The sequence below is a fragment of the Brachyistius frenatus genome, unplaced genomic scaffold, assembly GCF_029030835.1.
Source record: "Brachyistius frenatus isolate BFR_SWC_R1_liver_20210118 unplaced genomic scaffold, ASM2903083v1 Contig_44, whole genome shotgun sequence".
Classification (NCBI taxonomy): domain Eukaryota; kingdom Metazoa; phylum Chordata; class Actinopteri; family Embiotocidae; genus Brachyistius; species Brachyistius frenatus.
This window is the reverse complement of record NW_027210643.1, coordinates 391,269-414,864: the sequence shown is the minus strand read 5'-3', so window position 1 is coordinate 414,864 and position 23,596 is coordinate 391,269. Positions and strand designations below refer to the sequence as shown.

The window sequence follows — 23,596 nt, the reverse complement described above, 5'->3', positions numbered from 1 at the left end:
CAGCACCTACAAGTTGGGCTGCGGCTGAACGACAGACCGGACTGTTGGTGAAGCGCTGGTTTCTTAATGTGGTTCCAAAAATGCCAGCGGTGGAAGAGTTTTGGCACACAAGATGCGACATATGGTGATCAGTACCGATTTTTCCACTGTTTCCACAGTTTAAAAATGTACTCGAAGATCATCACCTATTAGGGTGCAACAACTGGAAACCATCTCCAGTGAACCGTAGCCAGATCCATAAATTCATGCGGCGACTTCATGGCTGGTAATACCGGGCTAAGCTCCAACTGCCAGTCCATGCAGAAAATCTGTGGGATATCTATTCATTTTTCAACTCGATAGCCTCTGACCGTGTTTGTGTGTTGTAATGAAATGGATGCAGCGGTGGATTACAGCATGTGCATGATGTGGCAAACATCACTAGCCCACCACTATGAGAGCAGCTTTGTCCCTTTCCTCGAGCAATCAGTGCCCACCCAGGTAGAGCACTTTGTGAATGTCCGGTCCTCTTTCTGAAAGCACCTCAAAACCACACGGAGTCTAGTTTCTTCTCGCTGGCAGCCGTGAGCTGCTCATCGCTGAGCTGCTGAGGATGGAGCCGGAGCAGAGGAGTCACTGAGAAGAAGAACGGGGCTGCTGTTCCAGAAAGCTCCCACGCTGATGTGTGTGTGTGTGTGTGTGTGTGTGTGTGTGTGTGTGTGTGTGTGTGTGTGTGTGTGTGTGTGTGTGTGTGTGTGTGTGTGTGTGTGTGTGTGTGTGTGTAAGCCCCTGTCCCCAGCAGGCCCTTGTGTTGTGCTGACATCAGTAGTCAGCAACTCAGCCTCATACTTTTCTCTCTCTCCTACACACACACACACACACACACACACACACACACACACACACACACACACACACACACACACACACACACACACACAGACAGACAGACACTAGCTACACAGCCCAATCATATGTACGCATGCACTGAGCAGTGAGTTGGCAAATTGCAGCAGTACAAAGGGCACAGGGGACACACACACACACACACACACACACACACACACACACACACACACACACACACACACACACACACACAGGGAATATTTTAATTAATTAGATCAAAAGTGTAAGAGCAAAGAATCTCACCCTGCTGTAATTACTCCCAAAACACATGAGCTGTTAGCTAACATGCAGCTCCAACAGGAGCTGGGCTCCTTCTATGATGTCATGTTCAGCCTTAAACACTAATTCATCTCCAGGATGACATTAAAAGTACATCTGCTGCTGATAAACCTGATTCCAGACGACATTAAAGTTCTTGATGTCAAATACACTCACAAACATACACAATATCTCCCCGAGTCGACGTTAACAGAATCAGAGCAGTTTCTGGGAAATCTTTTGTCTTTTTCCTCAGAAAGTAACGGATGTGGTTTAATTTCATTACTTTATGGGGCTTGTTATTGAAGAGACTTATGGGACCGCAGTCATACACACTCAATTAGGGTAGAAATTGCATTTGACTGTCGTGTTGTAGTTTGTTGTGCATTTTGCACAGAAGAAGAAGAAAGCGGAGGGGATGGAAGGAGACAAAGAAGCAGAGTAGATGGATGGTTCTGTCTCTTTTCTAATCTAATCACTGAAAACCAGATTCTACTTCTTCAAAAAACAAAGTTATATATAAGCCTAATTCTACAAGGTACACGACAAGAAGTTTGTTCTTGAGCTTGTCAAGTGGCAGATTACACTCTTATGTTACGTCTGTAGGTGTCCTTAAAAGCTTCACTCCCCCCCGCCCCCACACACACACGTGTTCATGCACAGGAGTGGCATTGTGCAATTAGGTCGGAGTGTGCCTTGCAAACATAGGCATCACGTTTGTAGCATTTAAGTCCCCACCATGGTGAGCTTTCATTTCAGCAGCTCCTGACCGCGCATATGACGTAAAAAAGTTATCAGGTGATATTTTGCCCCTTGAGACCGGCTGTCATGTCCTGTACAACACGCATGCACTGTTTTTTTCTGGCCTTCCATCAATAGGTTTTCCGTGTAGACCTGCATATTACAGGCATAGCTGCTCCTGGCATCACATGCTGCCCAGATCTTGATTCCATACTTGCCTGGTTTGCTTGGCATGTACTGCTTGAATGGACAGCGACCTCTAAAAGGGACCAGGCGCTCGTCGACTGTCACCTCAGGGCCTGGATTGTACATCAGTGGTAGGCGCTCCACCCACCTGTCCCAAACCTTCCTGGTGGCAGCCAGTTTGTCGTTTCAGCAGCGGGCAGGTTGTGTATCTCTGTTATCAAATCGGATAATTCTTGAGAGGACATGAAGCTGTTGTAAGGACATTGTTGACCGGAATATAGGCCTCCCAGACTCCGCATCCCACAGACCTTTTGTACCCTCATTGTATGACCGATATACTCCTGCTAGAATCAACAGACCCATGTAGGCTTGGAGGTCTACCTGGTCCAATGCTGTCCACGTGTTCCCAAACACATGCCTCCCCTCCAGGTTGGTCATGTCCAGTATAATACCCTCAATGGACTGTGGTAAAAAAAAGAGTTGGAAGCTGGACTTGATGTCATCCACACGAGATGTTGCATATCATGTTGGCCCTGGCGTCATCCTTATTATGTTTTCAACTCTCGCTCTGCCTCCTCTGTCCTGGGAGGATGAATACCAGAGCAAGTTGCCACCCTTGGACTGATATGTCACCTCAAGTGCCTGTTCCTCTGGTGCCACTTCCTCGCCATCTGTTGACTGGTCAGTCTCATAATTGTCCAGATCAAAATCAGGATCAATGTTGTCTTCAATTTCTGAGACATCTTCCTCTATCTCCGGTTCAATCTCCCCTTCATCTTGTTCAAAAATTCGGTCCAGAGACTCTGACAGAAAATCGCCTCATCAGTCGCCTACTCATTGTGTTCACAGAGTAAAATGAGAGCAAGGCACAAATAAAGGTTTATATAGGGGGAACGTGAGAAGATATGAAACATTGTTTAGTCTGGAAGGTGTGGTTCACATGATAGAGATGGGTTCCCATAACAAAAAACAGATTTTTTTGTTTTTGTTTTGTTTGAAGTTTGATATTTGAAATGTGTACAACTTTATATATGGAGCTGTGAACAGGTGTTCACACAGGTGTGTGTGTGTGTGTGTGGGGGGGGGGGGGGTTGTGGATGTGTGGGTGTGTATGGGGCTGTTTTCCATCTGATGAATGGACATAGTCTAGTGTTTCCCATTCATTTCCTATGGCGGTCACTTTTGACCGGGAACACCATGGGTGTTACAAAGTTGACTAAACCACAAAAAATTCAATGAAAGTGGTGATCAGCAATTTTATAAGTTCAAATGTCTAATGTGGAGGATACCATAAGGCCTTGAGGCAATCAGATGTAAAACACAATATTTATGATTGATTCAAGTTGTAAATCGATCAGATTTGACCCGAACACGACAGGAGGGTTAAAGACAGTTCCCAGATCACCTGCAGTTAAGTGATCTCTAAATCAAAAACAGGAACAGTGTCAGAACATTTCGATCAGAGAACACCAAGTTCAAACATGTATTTTAAGAATCCCCCAACCAGAAACAACAGGTTTTACCCACATGGCTGTCACTCTATTTAACAATTAACATTAGAAACACAATGTCAAATCCTGTGCAATAACACTGGACCATTTGCACTATACTCACCTGCACCATATCCATCTGCAGCAGGTGTAATGGCACCATTGTTTAGGTGTATTTATGTTTTTGTTAGATGTATACGTCTATTTACGTCTGCTTTTGTGTTTGTACAATGAGAGAGAACGTTACAACTGGAGTCAAATCCATTTGTATGCGACAAGGTCTGAGTGTAGACGCTAAAAATCGACTTGTTCTACAGTTACATAATAATCTATTCCGCAACAGTCCACTGACTGAAATATTGGCATTGAGAAGAGTCATAAAACCGCTCGCACCGATTGCAAATCACATTTTTTCCAGAGCTGTTTCTGTGGTGTGAAAAGTCAATTATATATTTGGAAAAAAAATAAAAAATGTCCCCATCGCTCCCCTTCACTGATTCCTCCTGCCTCCCTCCCCCCAAGCCCCTCCTCCCAGAGGACAGTAGCCTCTCTGCTGCAGCCTCTCACAGGATGCATTCATTAGCGACACACAGGATCCAAATGAAACAGCAGGGCTGCTCTTTAATCACTTATTTGTACATACTGATGCCGGGACCATAGAAGCAGGCGGGCTTAGCAGTATCTCTATTAAACATTAATTTCATTTCAAATCAGATTTTTTTTTTTACTTTACAGAAGTTGGCTTGAACAACAGGAGATCTGTTGGTTGTAGAAGGAAAAACGATTTGTCAACTTCCTGTTAACATGTACTTTAAAGGTATACAGGATTTAAAGGGAGAAATACAACAGATTTTGCGGTTCCATTGTGGTGACAAAGCGGTATTTTTGAGCTGTCTCTCTGCTCTGCAGAGAGTGAGGAGGAACTGCAATCGGAGAGAAAAGGGAGGGAATCGCTTCTATCCTCTGTCTGCAATCAACTGTCATGCAGCAGTTGAGATAAAAATAGAAACATCCATCAGACAGCTGACGCTCAGTTTTTTCCAGTGGGAGCACCGTCGATACTGTGAAGATAAAATCCAATGTCACATATCGCCGTTGTGTAACAGACGCATCGACATGCTCCCCATTAGTAAGTCACACTGACCTGCTGTGAAATGAGAACATACAGTTCACTGACTCTGACCTTTCGTTGTTTACGTTCCAGATTCTGCACAACCTGCACATATTTTTACAGCTTTTGTCTGGAGCAGGTGAAATCTTACTTTGTTCAGTTACTGCTGAACATTTACACCTTCTGTGCCGTTCTTCTTGTTCCTCCACAAGTAGCATGAGGAAAAGCAACAACAAAGACTTTAGAAAAAATAACGAACACTTGAGTGTAAGGCTGCCTTTCTAACGGGTGTGTCCCCTTAACTGATGCAAAAGTCAAGAGAAACAGGGGGGGGGGGCACTAATTCTGCAAAGCCTTGAGCCAACTTGGCATCACTGGAGTGAGATGGAGCCGAGTCGAGCAGTACATCGATGAGGCAGCAGAAAGTTCCAGACAGCTCGAGATCAGGAGAGGAGACCGATGAGGAACGGTGATGGACCCCTAAACAAAAGGGTCATCTGGTTGAAGGTGTCTGATCCAAAACCCACAGTCCGGCACACATTACTGATGATGTGTTCAGGTTTATATATGAATGTATTTTACTAACTGTCCGTCTCGCCCTGTTTGTTCTGTATTTGGTCTTGTACTAGTCTGACTCACCTGATGTCAACTGTGGATACAAACCAAGCAGCGATGCACAGTGATGTCTCCTGATGGTTTGTGAACTGCTGTTTTAAAGCCTGGATTTTAGCCTCATGGCCATCGCCATCTTGTTTTTTTGGAGCCAGAAGTGAACACCAGCGAGGTGATATCGGCTGATAGGACCTGACTCACAGTCAGTGATCCAGTTCACTCCAAAGGTGATAGATGGGGTCAAGGTCATGGCTCTCTGCAGGGCAGTCTGGGAAAAACGTTTCCCCCTGGACCTGCCTTTTGTGCATGAAATGAAAACAGTCCCCGACGGAAAGGAAATGATGCGGAAGAAGTCATCTGAAGGTCTTTTCACTTGTGTTCAGCTCAGACAGCCATGCCCTTCTCACCAAACAGTTTTAATATCTGCTTTCTTATCCGCAATGGATCCAATAAGACAGATAGAAAAAACAGTAGCTGGAGATGATCTGCTGATTATTAAGCAGTGATGAAGGACAACTGGCTGGTTTGTCTTTACCAGAACAAGACTCTTAACTGTGCGGCGCTGACCTTGAGGAGTTTGGTCAAGAGCACGAATTTGATACAAATCTGTGGAAAGTTAGAAGAGAAGGAAGAAAGTAAACAGTGACGAAGGATCCGGTGTGTCCCCCTGTGATTATAGTAAGAGATACCAGGCTGCTCACTTGGGGCCCATCAGTGTGTGAGCTGTTTGTTGAATTTCAGTCACTCTGCTGCATCCATGCAACAGGCTGCCTCGTATCAATACACAGGTGCAGGTTTAGACAGAATGAAGATGAGAAAAAGGTGTCAGATTTGTGTTGCTGCACCATAAAAAGAGCTCATCCCCGACAAAGGCAATTTATAGAAGAGCAAAGATGGGTGAAAGCAGTATTTCGGTTGCAGAACTGAGGTTTCAGGAAAAGCTTGTGGTTTGTGGTCAACTGCCATCACTGATCAACCGAAGTCATGAACCTTTACTTTCAGTTTGGATACGGACCACTACAGTGCTTACATGTGGTATTTAGCGTTGCTCTTAACTTCATAGTGTGTAATGTTCCTTGAAAATTCCCTGAAAAATATATTTTAACATTTTAGGAAATTAGAACTATATTTTGGGAACAAAATTTTTTTTATACACTTTATTAATCCCCGAGGGGAAATTTCTTTAGTCAAATATTTATTCCTACATGCAAAATGTAAGAGAAACCTGCTTTAATAAATCCTCCCTTCACGAGGAGTACAATGTTGAGTTGATATTTAATCTAGCTGAGAGGTGTTCATTTATTTAAAAGGTCATTTTGGAGACTGTCATTTTGGTGCTGTGGGGTTAAAATGGGAGGCGTTCCCAATATTTTTTCCCCTTTATTTAAATGAATCGGGTCGACTTTCTCCAGTGAGAGTTACTGCTGACTAAACGGCACCAGGATTAATCACACCTGACTGTTAGCCTGGTCTGGAACAGGCTAGCAGCACAGAATAAAAACCATAGTAATTTAGGGAATGTGCCACCTGCTTTCCTGAAACCAACTCAAGGTTGGATTTGGATGGGAAATTCTATCTCAAATCCAAATCCCAAATTTTTGAAATGGCCCTCAGAGTATTCGGGCTCATCATGTTTGTTGGGTTGAGAAAATATCAGGAACTCCTCTCGGTATAACCCAGTGAAGTTCAACTCAAATTGAATTCTCCAAAATGACCATAAAAATAAGTCAACACTTCTTAATCAGATTTAATAGCAACTGAACATTATAATTCTAATGAAGTGATTTGTTGTTATGGCTGATCGATGTATTTCTTTACATTATTTGACCTTTATTTTTTCAGATATTTTAAAAAACGATTACTCAATACAACATATAAAATCATATAAAGTTTCTAATTTGCTATCTCTTTAATACGCCCAAACAGCTACACTTTGTTGTCCCAAAAATATAACCAGTAAAACAATAATGAAAAAAATACTTGATCAACTTTATCTGATTTATCTTCTACTATTTGTCAAAATCTTCCTGATCCAACCGTAACATGAACTCAGTAATAAAGGTTAAAAAAAGATCCACTCTGTGCTGCCAACTACTTTGCAGTTCACATTGTGCTGGGCATCAGTCTGTGACGAACTATGAAGTACCTCTATAGTTCAGGCCTCACACACACAGAAATGGTTTCCAAAGTCACATCACTTCCTCGCTTATCTAAACATACATTTTCCAAAACTTTGCAGTATGCAGAGAGACGCTGCTCCACCGAGCACATTAGTTCGGAACCATCAAATGATCCACTCAAAGCGAAGTGCTGCTTTAATGTGGGGATGAGTGCAGCTGAACCACGGGGCCCGACCTCACGGGGACACGCCGGAAAGCTTTTCGCTCAGACATTCGGTGGGAGAGCTGAGCAGAGAACAGTGTGTGCTACAGCCTGTGCCAGAGACGTTGACAGAGCTGCTGATGGAAAAGACGTGGCGGCAGTGGGGCAAGGAGGGTGGGGTGGGGTGTGTGGGTGTGGGGGAAGGGGTGGAGGGGCGGCACAGATACTCCCCTGCTGCGCTTTAGAATAAACGAAATAACAAAACAAAGCACGACGGCAAAAGAATGCGCTGCAAACACACACACATCTGTTTCACCCACCTGTGGGTTGTCCTCCATGACGCAGCGTATCTTCTCCACCACGTCGATGCGGCGCTGCCGGTGCAGGGCGTTGATCAGCTTGGCCAGGTTGGCGTCGCTGTCCCGGATGGTCCAGTGCTGCAGCGCAGCGTACGCCCGCTCGTGATCCGACGAGTAGCCGTTGGAGAAGGCGGCCACCTCGCGCTCCGTGGCGTTGGCCAGAGACTGGTAGATGTCGATCCACTGGGTGCCCACCTGGGCCGCTACCAATTTCAGGATATCCACCCCTGAAAAACATAAGAGAGGAGGAGAATCCAAACTTAGTGGGGAGATCAGAAGTCCAATACAAAGAAAAAAAAAGAAGGTATACTCAGGTGATCAATGCATTTCTTTTGAGGAAAGTAGGTCAGCAGCTGTGTTCTAAAAAACTGGATTCAGCATTTTCTTATTTCTTACTCATGGAGCCATCATGCTCCACACAACTAATCATTGTTTACTTTCAGCCATCTTATCCGTGAAGTTGGAACAAATACACGTAATTCCCAACCACGAAGTAAATCGTGGTGGTAAATTTGAAGTAAATCCACTTTTGCAGTTGTTCTCTGAATGTTTGAGTGACATAAATCTCAGGATTCACACTCGCAGCACTTCATGCTCTCCTCAACAGGCTGACACTGAGTCACGAGGACAGAGTCTTGAAGAATCCACTCAGAGCGTCTGATCCAACTCCTAACCTATGCTTGAGATTTACACGCACACACACACACACACACACACACGCGCACACACATACATGAGCACGAGTGTCGCAAGAGGCAGTGTGTCAGGCCACCGGGTGTTGGATCTTGGATTTTTAGAATGCAGACACACAGCGGCTGTGTGTTTGGAAGTGGCGAAACACACAAAGTCACTCATCTCGAGGACAGAGAGCTGTCGAGCCACTGCTGCTCCGGCAGGGGGAAAGAAAAAAAAATCGGGATTGTAAAAAGTCTATGTGATTACATCAAACACACCTGCTTCCACCTCGTTCTCATCGATCATCAGAGGAGTGTCTGGACTGTTTCTTTCATATGACAACAATCCACACTAAAATTCACCCATGCAAGAGCTCAGCATTTCATGATGAAGCATTATTTATTAACTTGTGAGCATGCTTGCTTGGCGTGTTTCTTATTTCACTTGAGTTCACGCCAGCAACCTTCAAGGAAGACCGGGACCTGCAAACAGAAGTCACATGGACTCACAAGTGTGAGGTTGTGTAACCAGAACAGAAGGTCAAAGAGCGGTCAAAACAAATACTTTACAAGTCCCAGCTATGCATGAGGAACTTATAGACCTGTCTGCACCTCCTATCTATCTCCTGCTGATACCAGCTAATTATACAAACAGTAACTATGCAGTAAGGTTCACAAATCCACACAAAACATATTTTGCCTTTTTCGACTGTTTTGTTGCTCTTTATCAAATACACATTTTTATTTTTTAACAGTGCAGCCCCCCTACTTACGAGTCTCCGAATTCATTTAGTCTCAGCCCTTTTGTCTGGGCTCAAGCAGGGTGGGTGGTGTGGTAAGTGTGAAAGCAAACAAGGGGTGGTTTGAGGTTTCCTGGTTTTCTGATGCCCACAGCTTCAGTCTTTGCTGTGATTATAGTCTGGAATCCCTGTTTGTATGAAGGTTTGTTCAGACCAGCAGTGACATCGCCTGACGGTAGATCTGACTGGAAACCCGGCGATACTACGTCCCGCCCACCGATAGCTGTAACCTGACTGCACCACAGGCCTGTCACTCAAACAGACACGCCCACAAAAAACATGGCTTTTTATAGCTTCAAGGAGAACATTTTGTGACTGAGAATTCTGAGACTAATTGAATGGGAGTCAATGGAGGCTTTTTGGAGCCAACCTCTAGTGGCACACGGTGGTATCGCAGCTTAAGGCACTTCTGCATCGGTCTCATCTTTCAAGCAAGCTATGTCCACTTTTCCATACAGTCTATGGCTCAGCCGGCTACTGTAACATGTCGGCATGCGCTGTCTGTTCTCTGCCATCCAGCGCTTTTGCTACCAGGTGGACAGAAAGTGGCCTCCAATAAAAAGCGCCTCCCTAAAGCCGGGAACAGCTGATGGTTTTAGAGAAGCGCCCATGACCTGGATGTTTTTTGTATTTAGTCAACTAATCTTTAGCAACATGCCCCAGCTGTGCAGGCAGCTGTTACACTTGTATCTCGTTACTGGAGCACGTTGCCATGGGGATACAGCAGATTTTGGCGAAGAAGACACTGTAAGTGTGTCTTTGGAAACTCTCTCCAGCAGCTTTGTGGCCTCTGTGTTGACAAATACACACATCAACGCTTGCATTTGTCTTTAGCTATGAATACCAATTTTTCACGGGCAACTACTCCCCCTCTCAAACGTCCTGCTGCCTGTTTCCACACTCTCTGCTCCACTTCCTCACTGACTGTTATGTCTGTTAACAGTGACTCGGTTGGAAACATAAAATGCTGACTCATCCGTTTATGCGGCAGAAACTACAGTGGCTCCCTTGTTTTGTTTGGCGCAGAAAAGGCGGCGCTGATGTCCATGTGGATGGGTGTACACAGGTTTTTATCAAATACATTTTTGATGCCACACATGGAACAAAACGTTAATACATAAACAATCAGGTCAACGGGCTTCTGTTAACCTAATTACCTCAAATGACATTTTGTGTTTCACATAGCAACGGACTGTGATTATTTCATCTACTGTGTCTAGACTCTATCTATCTATATGAAACTGTTGTGGTGCTCAATCTATGCCTCCTCCCATGTCCTCATCCTTTTCATGATTTGGATAAAACTTGTTATCCTGTATTTTTAGTCCTGGTTGATTCGGGTTGCTGCCACTAACAGCAAATGTAACGTGATAAAAACTCAGGTTCTTCAGGGGCAGAAACACTAAAGGCCTACAAATACTGGGGGTTTAAAATGGAGGAATTTGTGGCACAGTCAATAAATTCCAAGGGAAATCTTCAATTTGCATGAGGAACGGTAATTAATCTGCATTATTGTTCAAGTTTGGTTTCATGCTTCGACGCATGAATTTGCGCCACTGACCAAAAGAAAGCCTGAAATCGAGAGCCAGTCAGCGCTGACCTTTGAAGGTTTCAGGTTTCAGTTTCTTCTGAGTTTCACAGGGACAGCCAGGTATTTACCAACTGTGCCGTTTAGGTTTCCATAACTTTTTGATGTCACAACCTCACTCTCATGTCCACCCTCAGCGCAGCCCACTGGCAAACGTGTTATGAAGAAAACACTGAGTCGAGGAGATAAAAGAACAGCTGTTGTTGGTCTGCGTGTGCTTCTCTCAGAGGAGAGGTTCATTGATATCAATGTGCCTTAAAGACACAGACACAAAACAGCCTGTTTTATGTAGAGCTCCAGAAAGAGGCGTAAGAGAGGAGAAACTATATTGAGATAGATTTTGACACTAAAAAACACAAATATATTTTTATGGATATCAAGACTGTAAATAAAACACTGGAAAAGTGTAAAATATGTTACCTTTAACTTCAGTGCAGGAATAGCACAATCTTTCATTTACAAATCCAAAATAAAGTATCAAAAAAGGTTTGTCATGAAAAATTATCATTGATTATACAGCCATAACCCAATAATATAAGTATAAGTCCCTCATACTATTGAAACTATGGGTGACATAATTTTTTTCATCATAATGAACATGACCCAATTTAAGAACTCCTGATGTAACAAATAACAGCGGAACAGTTAATTATGCTGAACTATTAGATTATCTAAGCGTATTTCCAGACTGTAAATCTGCCATATCTGCATATACCTGATATGAAAATTGAACTCCATTCATAATGTGATATTCATTTGAAAAATATCAGCAGCCCTTCTTTGATTGGTCTTTCTTTTGGCAACATTTTATTTTTCAACAAATTTCCCATCACATTTTCATAAAAGTATTGAATGCTGAATTTTTTGCCGAGTCACTATATTCTACTGAAGTTTCTCCCACTACATGGCCATCGGACTTCAGTGCATGAAAACAAAAATAATTCCTTTCATTTGATAAGCATCGGTTTGAGCCGTGATTAATGTCCACCGTAGAAAACATGCTAAATGCCTAAATCCAGGATGATTCCTGGACTGGACTGGAGCAGACAGATTAAATGGATGTAAGCCAGTGGTAGTAAATCATGGCTGGACAGATACACACACACACACAGACATCCACGCAAGCATGCAAAAGCTGAGAGGTGAGTATAAATAGACGTGAAGCCTGCACACATGCTTACTGCGACCGCATGAGATTTTCTCAGACAATACTGTACATGCAACCCCCTCACACTCATGCTCCACCTGACATCCTGGCATGAACTTTGACCTGTGCCCAAACTGCATTCTGCATCTAAATATAACCCACAACCAAAGCCTTAATCCTAAACTGATCATTCAAAGAGGTGAAACCAGCTTCATTTGACCTCATTTTCCCAAAAGTGTTTCCATTCAAAATGGCTCGAAACTCAGAGGTAAAGAAGACCACATGCACACACATCCGGTCAATCAGACTCCTGCTGAAGATGAATAAAATGGTGGTGTGAATCGTGGAGGGACCCGGAGGACATCGCGTGCCGACCTTCTGGGCCGAGAGCCTGTCGACTCTCATCCAGCTCGCCGGGCGTAACGCACAGCGACAGAAGAGAAATCCCCCTGCTGTGCACGCCTCGCTGCCACCGTGAGCTGGACACACTCAAATGACCTATATAAGTCTCATGATGATTCAGTGTGTCAGCCTGCGGATCTGTTTATGTGTCTGCGTGTAGGAGTAGTAATCGGGTGTGTCTATTTGTGGGTAATAGTGTGTGAACTTTACTCTGCCCTGTGTGGAGACTTTTACATATGAAGCTCAACAAAACTACAAATATTTCTTATTGAGTAGTATTTTGTTTAAATCTGAGTTGGTGTTGAAATGTTTAAACAATTGTAATCATATTTTTTAAATCAATAATCAAGCAACAAAATTTGTATACTACAACAATACCACAGACTATTTAAAAATGGACAGCTTTGAGGTCTGAAAAGAGAACCCAATGTGAAAGTACCTTAAAGTACAATACCATTGAGGGCCACCAGGGGCTGGCTCCAAAAAGAAAAAAACTCTGACTCCAATAGACTTCTATTCAAAAGGCGTAAATTTCTCTCATTAAATACAAAATCAGTAATTTTTTTCTACAAGTAATTATGATGCATGGTGTATCCAGATTCAGATATGTGTCCACCACATCATATAAATGAAAAAGAGGGGAATTGATTTCTCGGGAACAGAGATGTAAACACGTAGCTTCCGGGTCTGAAAAATGAGGTCGATGTGAAAGTGCCTTTGTGTGCAATCCACTGAGCGCTGCGAGAGGTCGGCTCCAAAATAAGTGTCCGGCTCCATGGATTGTCATTCAACTTCTCTCATGAAATACGAAGTTATCTTGGTGTTGATAGTGAAAGTCGCTCCTTCTTATTAGTTTTCTGGCGGTCAATCTGAAAATAATCCCGTCATTAATTACAAAATAAGTTTTAAAAAGCATGTTTTTGCAGGCGTGTCTTTGATTGACAGGCCTGTGGTGCAGTCAGGTTACGCTAACAGCAATACATGACATTGTCCAGGACACAATACTGAGGAGTTCGACTGGGGGAGAACTGCATTGAACAGGTGGTCTCACCTCAGTAGTCTGTTATTGTGTGTAGCATGATGTGAAGCAGGGCACCGTGTGCGTCTTTACAAATACCGTTCAGTTGAGTCAATCCCATCGCATAGTCTTTATCACGTTCGTTACGATTTAGGAGCACACGGCGTTAAATTGATGAAACGTGTGCGGGGCTTTGTGGGAGGGCTGTGTACCTCCGACCGGGGTACCACCCCCTTCAAACTCCGCTCCCCACAATCAATCCCAGGCTGAAAGTGAGAGCAGGCTAGCCCGGCCCACCCTGGTACTGCACACAGCAGTATATTCTAACACATGGTTCCCTGCTGGGCTTGGATGTGGAACCTGGCACTATTAACGGTGTGGATGTTTAACGAGGAAGGATGGTGGGCAGGTAGAATGTTGTTTTCCTTCATGTTTTCCTCCACAGTTTGCATCTTACTTTGGAAATATATGTTGTAAAATAATATGGCTGGTGACCAGGCCAATCACAACCTGCCTCTATCTAAAACGTGGGGTATTTCCATGTTCCAGGTGTACCATAGGGTGTTGGATTGATTTGTGACTTTGAGTGCTGCCCGTGTTTCTTATGTATTTCAGTGAGGTGTGAAAATGAACTTGTTTTGTTGCCTTATTTTTCAGTTTTTGCTGATCATTGGTGAGTGTGTGTGTGTGTGTGTGTGTGTGTGTGTGTGTGTGTGTGTGTGTGTGTGTGTGTGTGTGTGTGTGTGTGTGTGTGTGTGTGTGTGTGTGTGTGTCACTGTAGATGATAGACAACTTAGGAACAAGCCACATCATACAAAATAAAAGCATAAAGAAGAAGGTGCTCACGGTACTGCAGCTTGAATGTGCTGATCAAGAGGAGTGGATGAAGTAAAACTGCTTCACGGCACCGTCAGCATGCATGGATGCTGCTGGAAACGGGATGGTGGCATAATGATGATGCAAATGCAAAAGGTGTGTGTGTGTGTGGGGGGGGGGTGTTGTGGGGGGCTGGGTACCAAACTTCAATACTTTTTTTCTACCACCAAAAAGTAGTCATTTCAGAACCAAAGTTTCAAAACCTACCTAACTTTTTTTCCACTTACATCACAGAGTAAATCTCATCAGTATCAGTGGGTCACAGCAGCCCACCAATGTTTCACCCCGGTTTCAACTTCAGCAACAAAATCTTAAATTAGAACGTTTTATTTCAGTCTCTTCAAACTAACTTTTGCCAACATGTCTGAGTTGCTTTACTGGAGGATTCTCTGTGCTCAGCTGGCTAGCTAGCATCGTTAGAGTGTAGCATCTTACGATAGCTTGCGTGTGAGGCGTTCAGGGGACCTTTGTTAAATAAACCTGGGTTACTCTCTCCCTCTCTAAACTGCATGAAAACCAACGATTTATACCGTAATGTGATGTGTTTTTCAAAAGTTATTTTATAAAATTGGTATGAAAAAGTATCATTCAGGACCCAGTATTGAAGTCAAGGTAACAGTACCTTTACCAGTACAGAACATTTCTGAATGATACCCAGGCCTAGTTGTGTGTGCGTCACACACCGCCACTCTTTGTTGACCTTTATGTATGATTGTGTCCTAACTCAGCCTAAATCTTTTTAGCAATAAGTCTCAGCTCAGGAGTGATTTGGGAAACTTGTCAGAGCAACTTGTCAGAGTAAAGAAACCTTTATCTTAGTTAGGTGTAGTTGATCACATCCTTATAAAAGACGTGATTGGTTGAGAGGTGATTATTAGCACAGAGTAGACAGTGACATTCAGTGGAAATGAAATGAACTACATCCCAATAAGAGGCTGTGAAAGCGTTGTTTTTGTTTGTGATGAAGGTTGCAACAGACTTGAGTCATCACTGAAGAATATTGAAGAATATTGAAGAATATTTATCCCACCTCAATGTACTTCTGCAATTTCCTCCTCTGCTTAAGAAATTCATAATGTCTCTTAAAAGCCCTCCTCCGTGCTCCCAACATCTTTTCTGAGAAGCTCTCTTCAGGGTCAAAATGTTTTGTGAATACATTTTATCTTTACAAGGATCTGCTCTTACCTTTAAGTGGAAATTCTTAGAAAACAAATTTTCTTCGATTTGCGTCACAATGAGAAACTTTAGTTCTGAGAATCTTTATGAACACAGAACCTAGGTATCTTCCTGTTTATTCTCATGGTTAGATTTTCAGACAGCTTGGCATTACCAAAGAGTAGCAGGTAAAATATTCACCGATGGATTTGAATCTCGAACAAAGCAACTGATGAACCAGGAGGAATCTTTGCTGCAGCACAATTAAATGTCATCAGCAAAGCGCTGCATCACCCAATCAAATTCATACAAACACCTCACTTAGGAGCCCTTCTTGTATGATGAATGCTGTATTCCGACAGTTCATAACCAAAGATCATCGTGATGAAAGACTTCAGCCATGATAATTTAAGTCTTAAGTGCTGTGACCTGTGTTGGCATCTCATATGCCTTTAAACTTATAGATGTGTTTTTGACACTGAGGCCTTTACATTCCTCGATGTTGATCTGGTACAAAGTAGTAAAATAGAATAAGAACATTGAAATAAAATACTCACATTTCACTTAACAGCTACAATAAGTTGCAAGAAGACATGATTCTTTGTACTGAGGACAAAGATTTAGGGTAATGGTGGGAATAACAGCAAGACCAGCTCACTGCCTGCAGCGAACCTTTAGAAAAAAATGTTTTGATTCCCTTTCATTTAATTTGACTGCTTCACCATCGTTTCAGATAAACATATAAATTTGTTCAGATCCTATGTGATACAGGTCTGGCCCGTGGCCCTGAAAAGCTCCCTTCAGCCCTTCTATGGAAGAGTAGCAGTTTTCACTACTTCCTGGCCGGCTCTGAACAAACGCCAAGCACTGTATGTGTGTGATCTGCGCTTCTTTTTTTTTTCCTTTACTGCCCGGGTGCTTTAACTGCTCTAGTAAAGGGGCATTACAACCTTCAAGGGGAGCCAGCCACGCACCTTGGAAGGATTAAGAAGCTGTTTTGTTTTTATGTTCCTCAGAGTAAATAGCAGTGTAATGGCTCTTTGGGTAGCATGTGCATACATACATCCCCACATAAATGCATACACATGGGCGCATGAGTACTCATCCAATCAGGAGAACACACAAACACATTTAATTAAAAAAAGGTTCATTTGAAAAATACTTAATGTCTTGTATTTCTAAAAGCTTCCACACTGATCATCAAATGTTAATGAGTTTCATCTGGTCAGGTTTCCAAAATTGTTTGCCCACATTGCTGGTCTGAAGTACCAATAACTAAAAGACACCTGTTATTATGGATTTTGACACCAAATTACAGTAACAAGTGCTGTTTGTGTCCGGTTGCTACTAATATTCATCTTTGGCTTCTTTCAACAAGCCTCCAAAGCTGCTGTTGCATCCAGGCATTTCCAAATCTGAAAATCTTACCCAAAGTTTATGTTCCTGTCACATTGTAATCATTTGATCCTCTTAGTTTTGTTTTCACGCTGCAATTTTGTGAGTGGATACAATAACTTTTCATTAATGCCTACATTGTGCCATCATTATCTAAGTGGGCTGCATCTCCCAATACTTGACACTGATTGGTTTAAAGACAGCATCTGACGTAGGCGCATTGTCAGCTGCATAGCAGCCTTGGTCATTTAAATGGAAAAATGTGAATGAATGGATTTCATTGCCACTGTACTATTGTCATTATGAAATGATTTCCAGTATTTATTTTCCTCTCAGAAAATAACTTTATGCATTTTTGTTGCATCTCGTTCTCTTTCCATGTGCTTTTACTTCTCTTGCGGTTATTTTTATTCTTCTAGTTTAAATATTGGTAGTAACCTTCCCCGAACACAATCCAAATAATTTGGTACCAAATGTGCTCTGATAACATACCCATTACAACTGCAACAGAACAACTTTAAAGCAGTGTTAACTGTGTTTTGTTTTTGTTGTCACTTGGCAGCAAGCTGCAAATGCAACACTATCATCACCTTATAAAATTAGCATGACAAACCTTAGCAGTCAATTGCTTGTTGACACATAGAACGTACACGAAACATTACGAGCATTTAATTGACGTTGTCCTTTCAGCTCTGTTTCGGTCTCCGTCAATACCTGCTTCGGTTGCTAAATGCTCACCAGTTACTAACTTTGTCTGTGAGAGTGAGGGAAAACAGTAAAGTTGTCCTATTAACCAAAACAATGAGCTAAAAGATGCTAAAGTACTCCATAGAGTTGAAAAGAGCTGCAAAGTTGGATAACAATTCCCAGAGTCATTTCATCTGTTGTAAATATAAAAATAAAGTTCTCTTTATTAAGGGTACTATAATAACTATAACATGCGTTGGTGGCAAACAAGCTTTTGTTTGCATTTTATCGTCTATGGCGTTAAACAAGTCTATCCAACTCCATGGCTCTCTTTATCAGCCATCTTCAGTATCTCAGCTGACAAGGGCTGCTAGGTAACGGCAGGAAAAACCTGGTGTGTTTAACCAATAACTGTACAACACTTCAAACCTACAACCGCTCCACACACACATATATACACACACACACACACACACACACACACACACACACGCATACAACTCCTGCACCATCTGACCCTCTCTTCTTTTCTTTTTCTCTATATATCTCTTTGTGGCCCTATAAGAGACCCGATTGACCAACTAATGTGCCTTGCCAACTGAACAACAACCCTGATGCAGCTGAAACCAGATTATTCCAGTTCTCTGTGGTCAGTCACTGAGGGAGCAGAGAGAGAGTGGCGGGTGGCTCAGCTTTATCACAGTGCTCTCACACACACACACACACACACACACACACACACACACACACACACACACACACACACACACACACACACACACACACACAGTTTGAAAGTGGAGACTCGAGTGTCTCAGGGAGGAGGTGTCCCCTGAGTTTGGGTCTCTTTTCAATGTCAGTGTGAAATTGAGAGCTCACAGCTATGGGGAAAAATGTTCTCTACTTATTGACAGCAGCCACAGTGTAAACAGACGAGAGAAAAGAGAAGTTACATGTGTCTGTGTGTGTGTGTGTGTGTGTGTGTGTGTGTGTGTGTGTGTGTGTGTGTGTGTGTGTGTGTGTGTGTGTGTGTGTGTGTGTGTGTGTGTGTGTGTGTGTGTGTGTGTGTGTAATAGTGGTAATGCATAAGATTTTGGTGAGAGTGGATCAGAAAGAAGAAAGCACAGAGAAGAGAAGCGATGCCCTGAAAGGTGTAAAGAGAGGTAGTGACATGATCAAATGAAAGACATTGAAAGCAAACACAGGCAGTCTTACAATGAAGAAAGGAGACAGGAAGAGTTCAACAGCAGGAACAGTGAAAGGAGAAAGGGAAGGAAACAAACGAGTGAAAGTGAAAAAGAAATTAACAAACTAAAGAAAGAAGAAAAGACAAAGGAAGCAGCTGAGAACATGGAGGAAAACAAGAGAGGGTAGAAATGGAGATGCGGCCAGATGAAACTGGAGAACTGGGAGGGATAAGGCGACCTGAGTGTGAGTATTATGGGTGGATAGTGACAGCAGGGTGGTTCTACAACAGGGTTGCTTGTGTAACCATTGCCCTCCTCACCATTGTGCCGTGGGGTAGAATTGATTGGATCAGATACGAAGAGCGGTCTGATCACATCAACAGATGGTTCTACATACAGTAGACCAGGAGCAGAACTAATGCATGCCATGACACCAGACTGGGGCATCCACTGTGCAATCAACAGTCTCTGAACTCCCATGTCAACTCCAGATGTAGAGAAACCAGTCCTGTGATTACACAGAGCAAAGCCATATCAAGGGATAAGACAAACTCTGTCTGCATGTAAATTCTAATGGGCTTTATAGGAGGTTCAATAATGAACATTTTACATTTGGAAAAAATTTGTTTTTTTCCCCCCAGTAAATTTTTAAAGACTTTGAGAAAAAGTAAAAAAACAACAACACTAAAAGTGTTCTGGAGACTTCTAGTGGAAGAAAACCTTAGTGAGGAACTTTATATTTGTTTTTCTGCTGGTATGTTTCATCCATCTTAATGTCAAAATAGCCTCCCACACTCTGAAGACCAAGATACAGCAAAGGCTTACCCTGACCGTTGGAGTAGTAGATCCACCTCTCTCTGGTTTGCGTCGGAGGCGCAGATGGTTTCTTCTGAAGCGCTTTCTCCATGATGCTGCTGGGGTCCTGCACAGGGCCCTTCTTCAGCACCCGGGAGCTCCGCTTTACGCTACACACCACGATCACCACCAGCACCAGCAAGAGCAGCAGCACGATCATCCAGGGCAGATGCTCGTTGATGTCAAAGTGATTATGGGTGCTCGGCCTTGGGGACCCCCTGCGAGTGGGCCTGTAGTAGCTGGAGACCCCACCTCCGCTCCCCTGCCCGGCCACCTTGCTGATACCTGTTCCAACCCCGACTACCTCCGCACCCTCGAGACCCTCCATTGGCCGTTTGTTGGTACCTGGCAAAGGGGCAGAATCGGGTTGCCCCCGCTGTTGCTCGCGATCAATCGGTTGGTTGTGAGCTGGGGGCGATGGAGTCCAAGGGGGATCACGACTTGGCGGGGTAGGAGTGCCTGGGTGGCTGAGGAGAAGTCCCTCGCCTCTGTGGGCCTCCCCACCCAGGGTTTCCCTCAGTTGAATGGCCGCAGACAGGCCGTAGGTACCTGTGATGAGCAAATCGATGGAGACAAGGACAGAACGAGGAAGAAGAGGAGAGATGAGAGAGAACAAAGAGAGCAAAGAGACCAGACAGTACAGAAGAGATAAGAGACAGAAGAGAGACGGAAGAGAGACAGAAGAGAGAAGAAGTTAAATTCAGTCATTTGGGAGATTTGCTTAAACCAGACAATGAAAACAGAAGGCAACGTGGGAGGGAATCCTAACCCTTTAATCCATGCAAGCAATCTGGCACAAAACAGAAGGAGTAACCTCCCCTCCTGCTCTCCCTCATCTGATTCCTATGCTGACTTCTTCCATTCTTGGGTGGCCAGTGTACTTCAAACTGGAGTCAGTCCAGTGCTGTACTTTTAAAGCGGATAACACTACACACATTTGATTGTCGATAACAATCTTTACGCAAAAACATTACATTAGTAATAATTAGGATTGCTTGTTTGGTTGCTGAAGAAACATAACAAAGACATGTAGTGACCCTTCATTTCTTATCTGCAGTCAATTAGCAAAGCAACATACAGTTTAACAGTAAATTTGACCTTTCAACTTCCACACGTGTCACAAGGTTGCAAATGCATGAAGTAAGACAAGAAATATTTTCTATAACAAGAGACAGGAAGAGCATGTCAAATGAGGTCAGGTTAGGTAATCCTACTAGTTTTGACGATATAGTAAAAAAAGATTCTGCTAACCGAACCCTTTGGGTTGCTTGTCCTGCGACTGAAGACAGAAAAGAAGAAGGGTTCAGACTGCAAGTGGCTAGCATGCACTGACTGTAGTGACTGAGAAGGATCATAAATTGGTTTGACCGAGGAGGAGCAAGTGAAAAAACTAAGTACCCTGGAGCCTGGCAGATGGACAAGTCAAGAAGCATACAAGAAGCTCAGTCAGTTAAAAGCTGATGTTTCTGCTGTCAATTTTAGTGCCCACGTTTGTAGTTGAATATCAGACTAAAAAGATTAAAAAAAAGTTGATATTTTACAGGCAGGTGTAAAGACCTGAGCAACTATGAAAAGGTCCGATTCCTTATGGCCAGACAACTAGACTGTGGGCTAGACTAGGCTGTGGGGTGCTTTCAGTCAAGAAGCGGTGAATACCTATCACTGTGGTAAGAGGAGGCAATAACCATGAAGGGTGTTAGGAGGCGTGCTGGAATCTGCAGTCAGATCGGCAGCTCCAACCTGCAACTTAAATAATTTAAAAGATCTGCTGCTAATGTCTTGGTGCCAGATACCCCAGGGCACCTTTAGAGTATATGTGTTGGTGTGTTGGGGCTGTTTAACTTTAAAACAGAGATGGTCATCAAACCAGCTTGTGTTGGTTGGGCTCTATTCTACCATAAATCCATATTGGAGTCTTCTCAGCGGTTACAGATGTGCTGCCGAGGGCAACGATGTCCATGCACCGCAAAGCAAACCGAAAACTAATAGAGGACACTGCGAAAATGAATCTAGCTAACTTGGGTGACTACGTTGTGTTTGCATTAACAGCTGTTAAAACTTGGTGCGTTCCCTTAACTGCGAACATATTATCCACTCCCTCTCTTCCTCCTGCTGTATTCAGGCCCAGCTGTGCTCCACCTTGTAATCACACAGCAGATGACCTCTGACTTTCTCACCCTACACTCTGCTCATTCATGAAGCTTAAAGCGAGGGTAAACCTAATCAGGCAACGATTGGAGGAATAGTTTGAAAATATTACATAAGTAGAGGAGTGGTCAATCGGTCTAATGATTCCAACCGAGCTAATCTCTGTTGAGATGGAAGAGAACAATTAGGATTATGTGTACTATTTGGCATAAACAACACAGATGGTGTTTTGGAAAAAACGATGGTCAGTCAATATTAGTTCTTCATTTACCTCCATTGATTGTCAATGATGTGGCGGCTAACACCTCCCTGCAGCTCGTGCTGTCCCCGTGTATGGGATTGGTGTTGTATAATCATAAAATGGGCGGCTGAATGTTTTAAGGATTGTCAACTGGATGTGTGTTAATCCATTCCATCCTCTTATCATCAGACAGGTACACAGGTGCAGGTCTAATCCCCAAATTAAGGCTGACACCAAGAGCTCTTTAACACATGGAGTTAACCATCGGGAGAGAAATACAGATGTTTTTTTTCAGGTATTGTAATGGACCCTCTGGCAACCACAATAGAAGTGTAACTTTTCAGCAACAATTAAGAGGTTTTTTTTTTCTAAACACAATAAAAGGATTCACACTAATGAAATTGTCTTGTTAAATGTCTTTATCTTAATATCTAACACGACAAGTTTAAAATGAGACACCAAGATTTGACTCAAATGTGGAAAATGTAATGTTTCCTAAAACTTGCTACTTCTTGCAGTAACATTTTAAAGTTTCATGTAAAACTGTTTGCAAAAGTTGTTCAAAGTTGAGTGAAAGTCTTTTATTTTAATTAGCCATTAGCAAGGCTCTAGAAATGTCCATCGTTTGGTCCTCCAGGCTGAACTAATGGGTTTGGCTGGCCATCGAGTTTGATACCGAGCCTCGGCGCCCCCAGAAGATGATCAAGGCCTTCATTTTAGTCCGAATTTAACCTCGGCCAATACTTTGGTTCAAGAGCAAATACCTACAGGCTACTGACATTCTGACCATCTGGCTTTCTCTTCAGTAACAATTGGGATGTAGTTTAAATGCTAAGGGACGAGCCAAACACTGATTACCAAGAGGGCGTTTTGCATGTTTTGTGGCCGCTGTAGATTGTACTCAACGCTCGGAGAAGTGGGTTGTGAAGCACTGCTCTTTAAAGTTAGCATTGCAGACCTGCTACCGTGGCTTTTATACATATAGATAGATAGATAGATAGATAGATAGATAGATAGATAGATAGATAGATAGATAGATAGATAGATAGATAGATAGATAGATAGATAGATAGATAGATAGATAGATAGATAGATAGATAGATAGATACTTTATTAATCCCCAAAGGGATTTTTTTTTTTCACTACAGCAGCATTTATAGATACAGGAAAGCAATGCCTGTTGTTTTGTTTTTTTAATCACACATTGCTAACAAGCGTGATATGCATTGAACTGTTGATTTTAATGTGTGAAAGCACAGACGATAACATCAAACTCATCAACTTAAATGCAATGACCTTTAACAACCTTTGTCAAACAGTAGTAGTAAATGCTGACAAGCCCATCAACATTTTAACTAGTCCCACGACAGCAAGTCATGTTAACATGTTCAAACTGTTTTTCATGTTTTTTTAAAGGCCAAAACAGGAAAATTGTTTGGAGCAATTGACTTGGTGC

At 42.9% G+C, this 23,596-nt stretch overlaps 1 protein-coding gene across 2 annotated transcripts in view; it reads right to left on the bottom strand.

Moving 5' to 3' along the window:
- Positions 1-23,596, bottom strand: part of tnfrsf21 (tumor necrosis factor receptor superfamily, member 21) — a 51,095-nt gene that overhangs the window by 8,024 nt on the left and 19,475 nt on the right. The window contains exons 3-4 of one of the 2 annotated variants that reach the window (XM_069703064.1): positions 19,722-20,300; positions 7,929-8,194 (exon numbers count right to left, since the gene is read on the bottom strand). In XM_069703064.1, coding sequence (XP_069559165.1) covers positions 7,929-8,194; positions 19,722-20,300 — 845 coding nt within the window. The remainder of the gene's footprint in view (positions 1-7,928; positions 8,195-19,721; positions 20,301-23,596) is intronic. The other variant, XM_069703065.1, reaches the window with a different exon arrangement.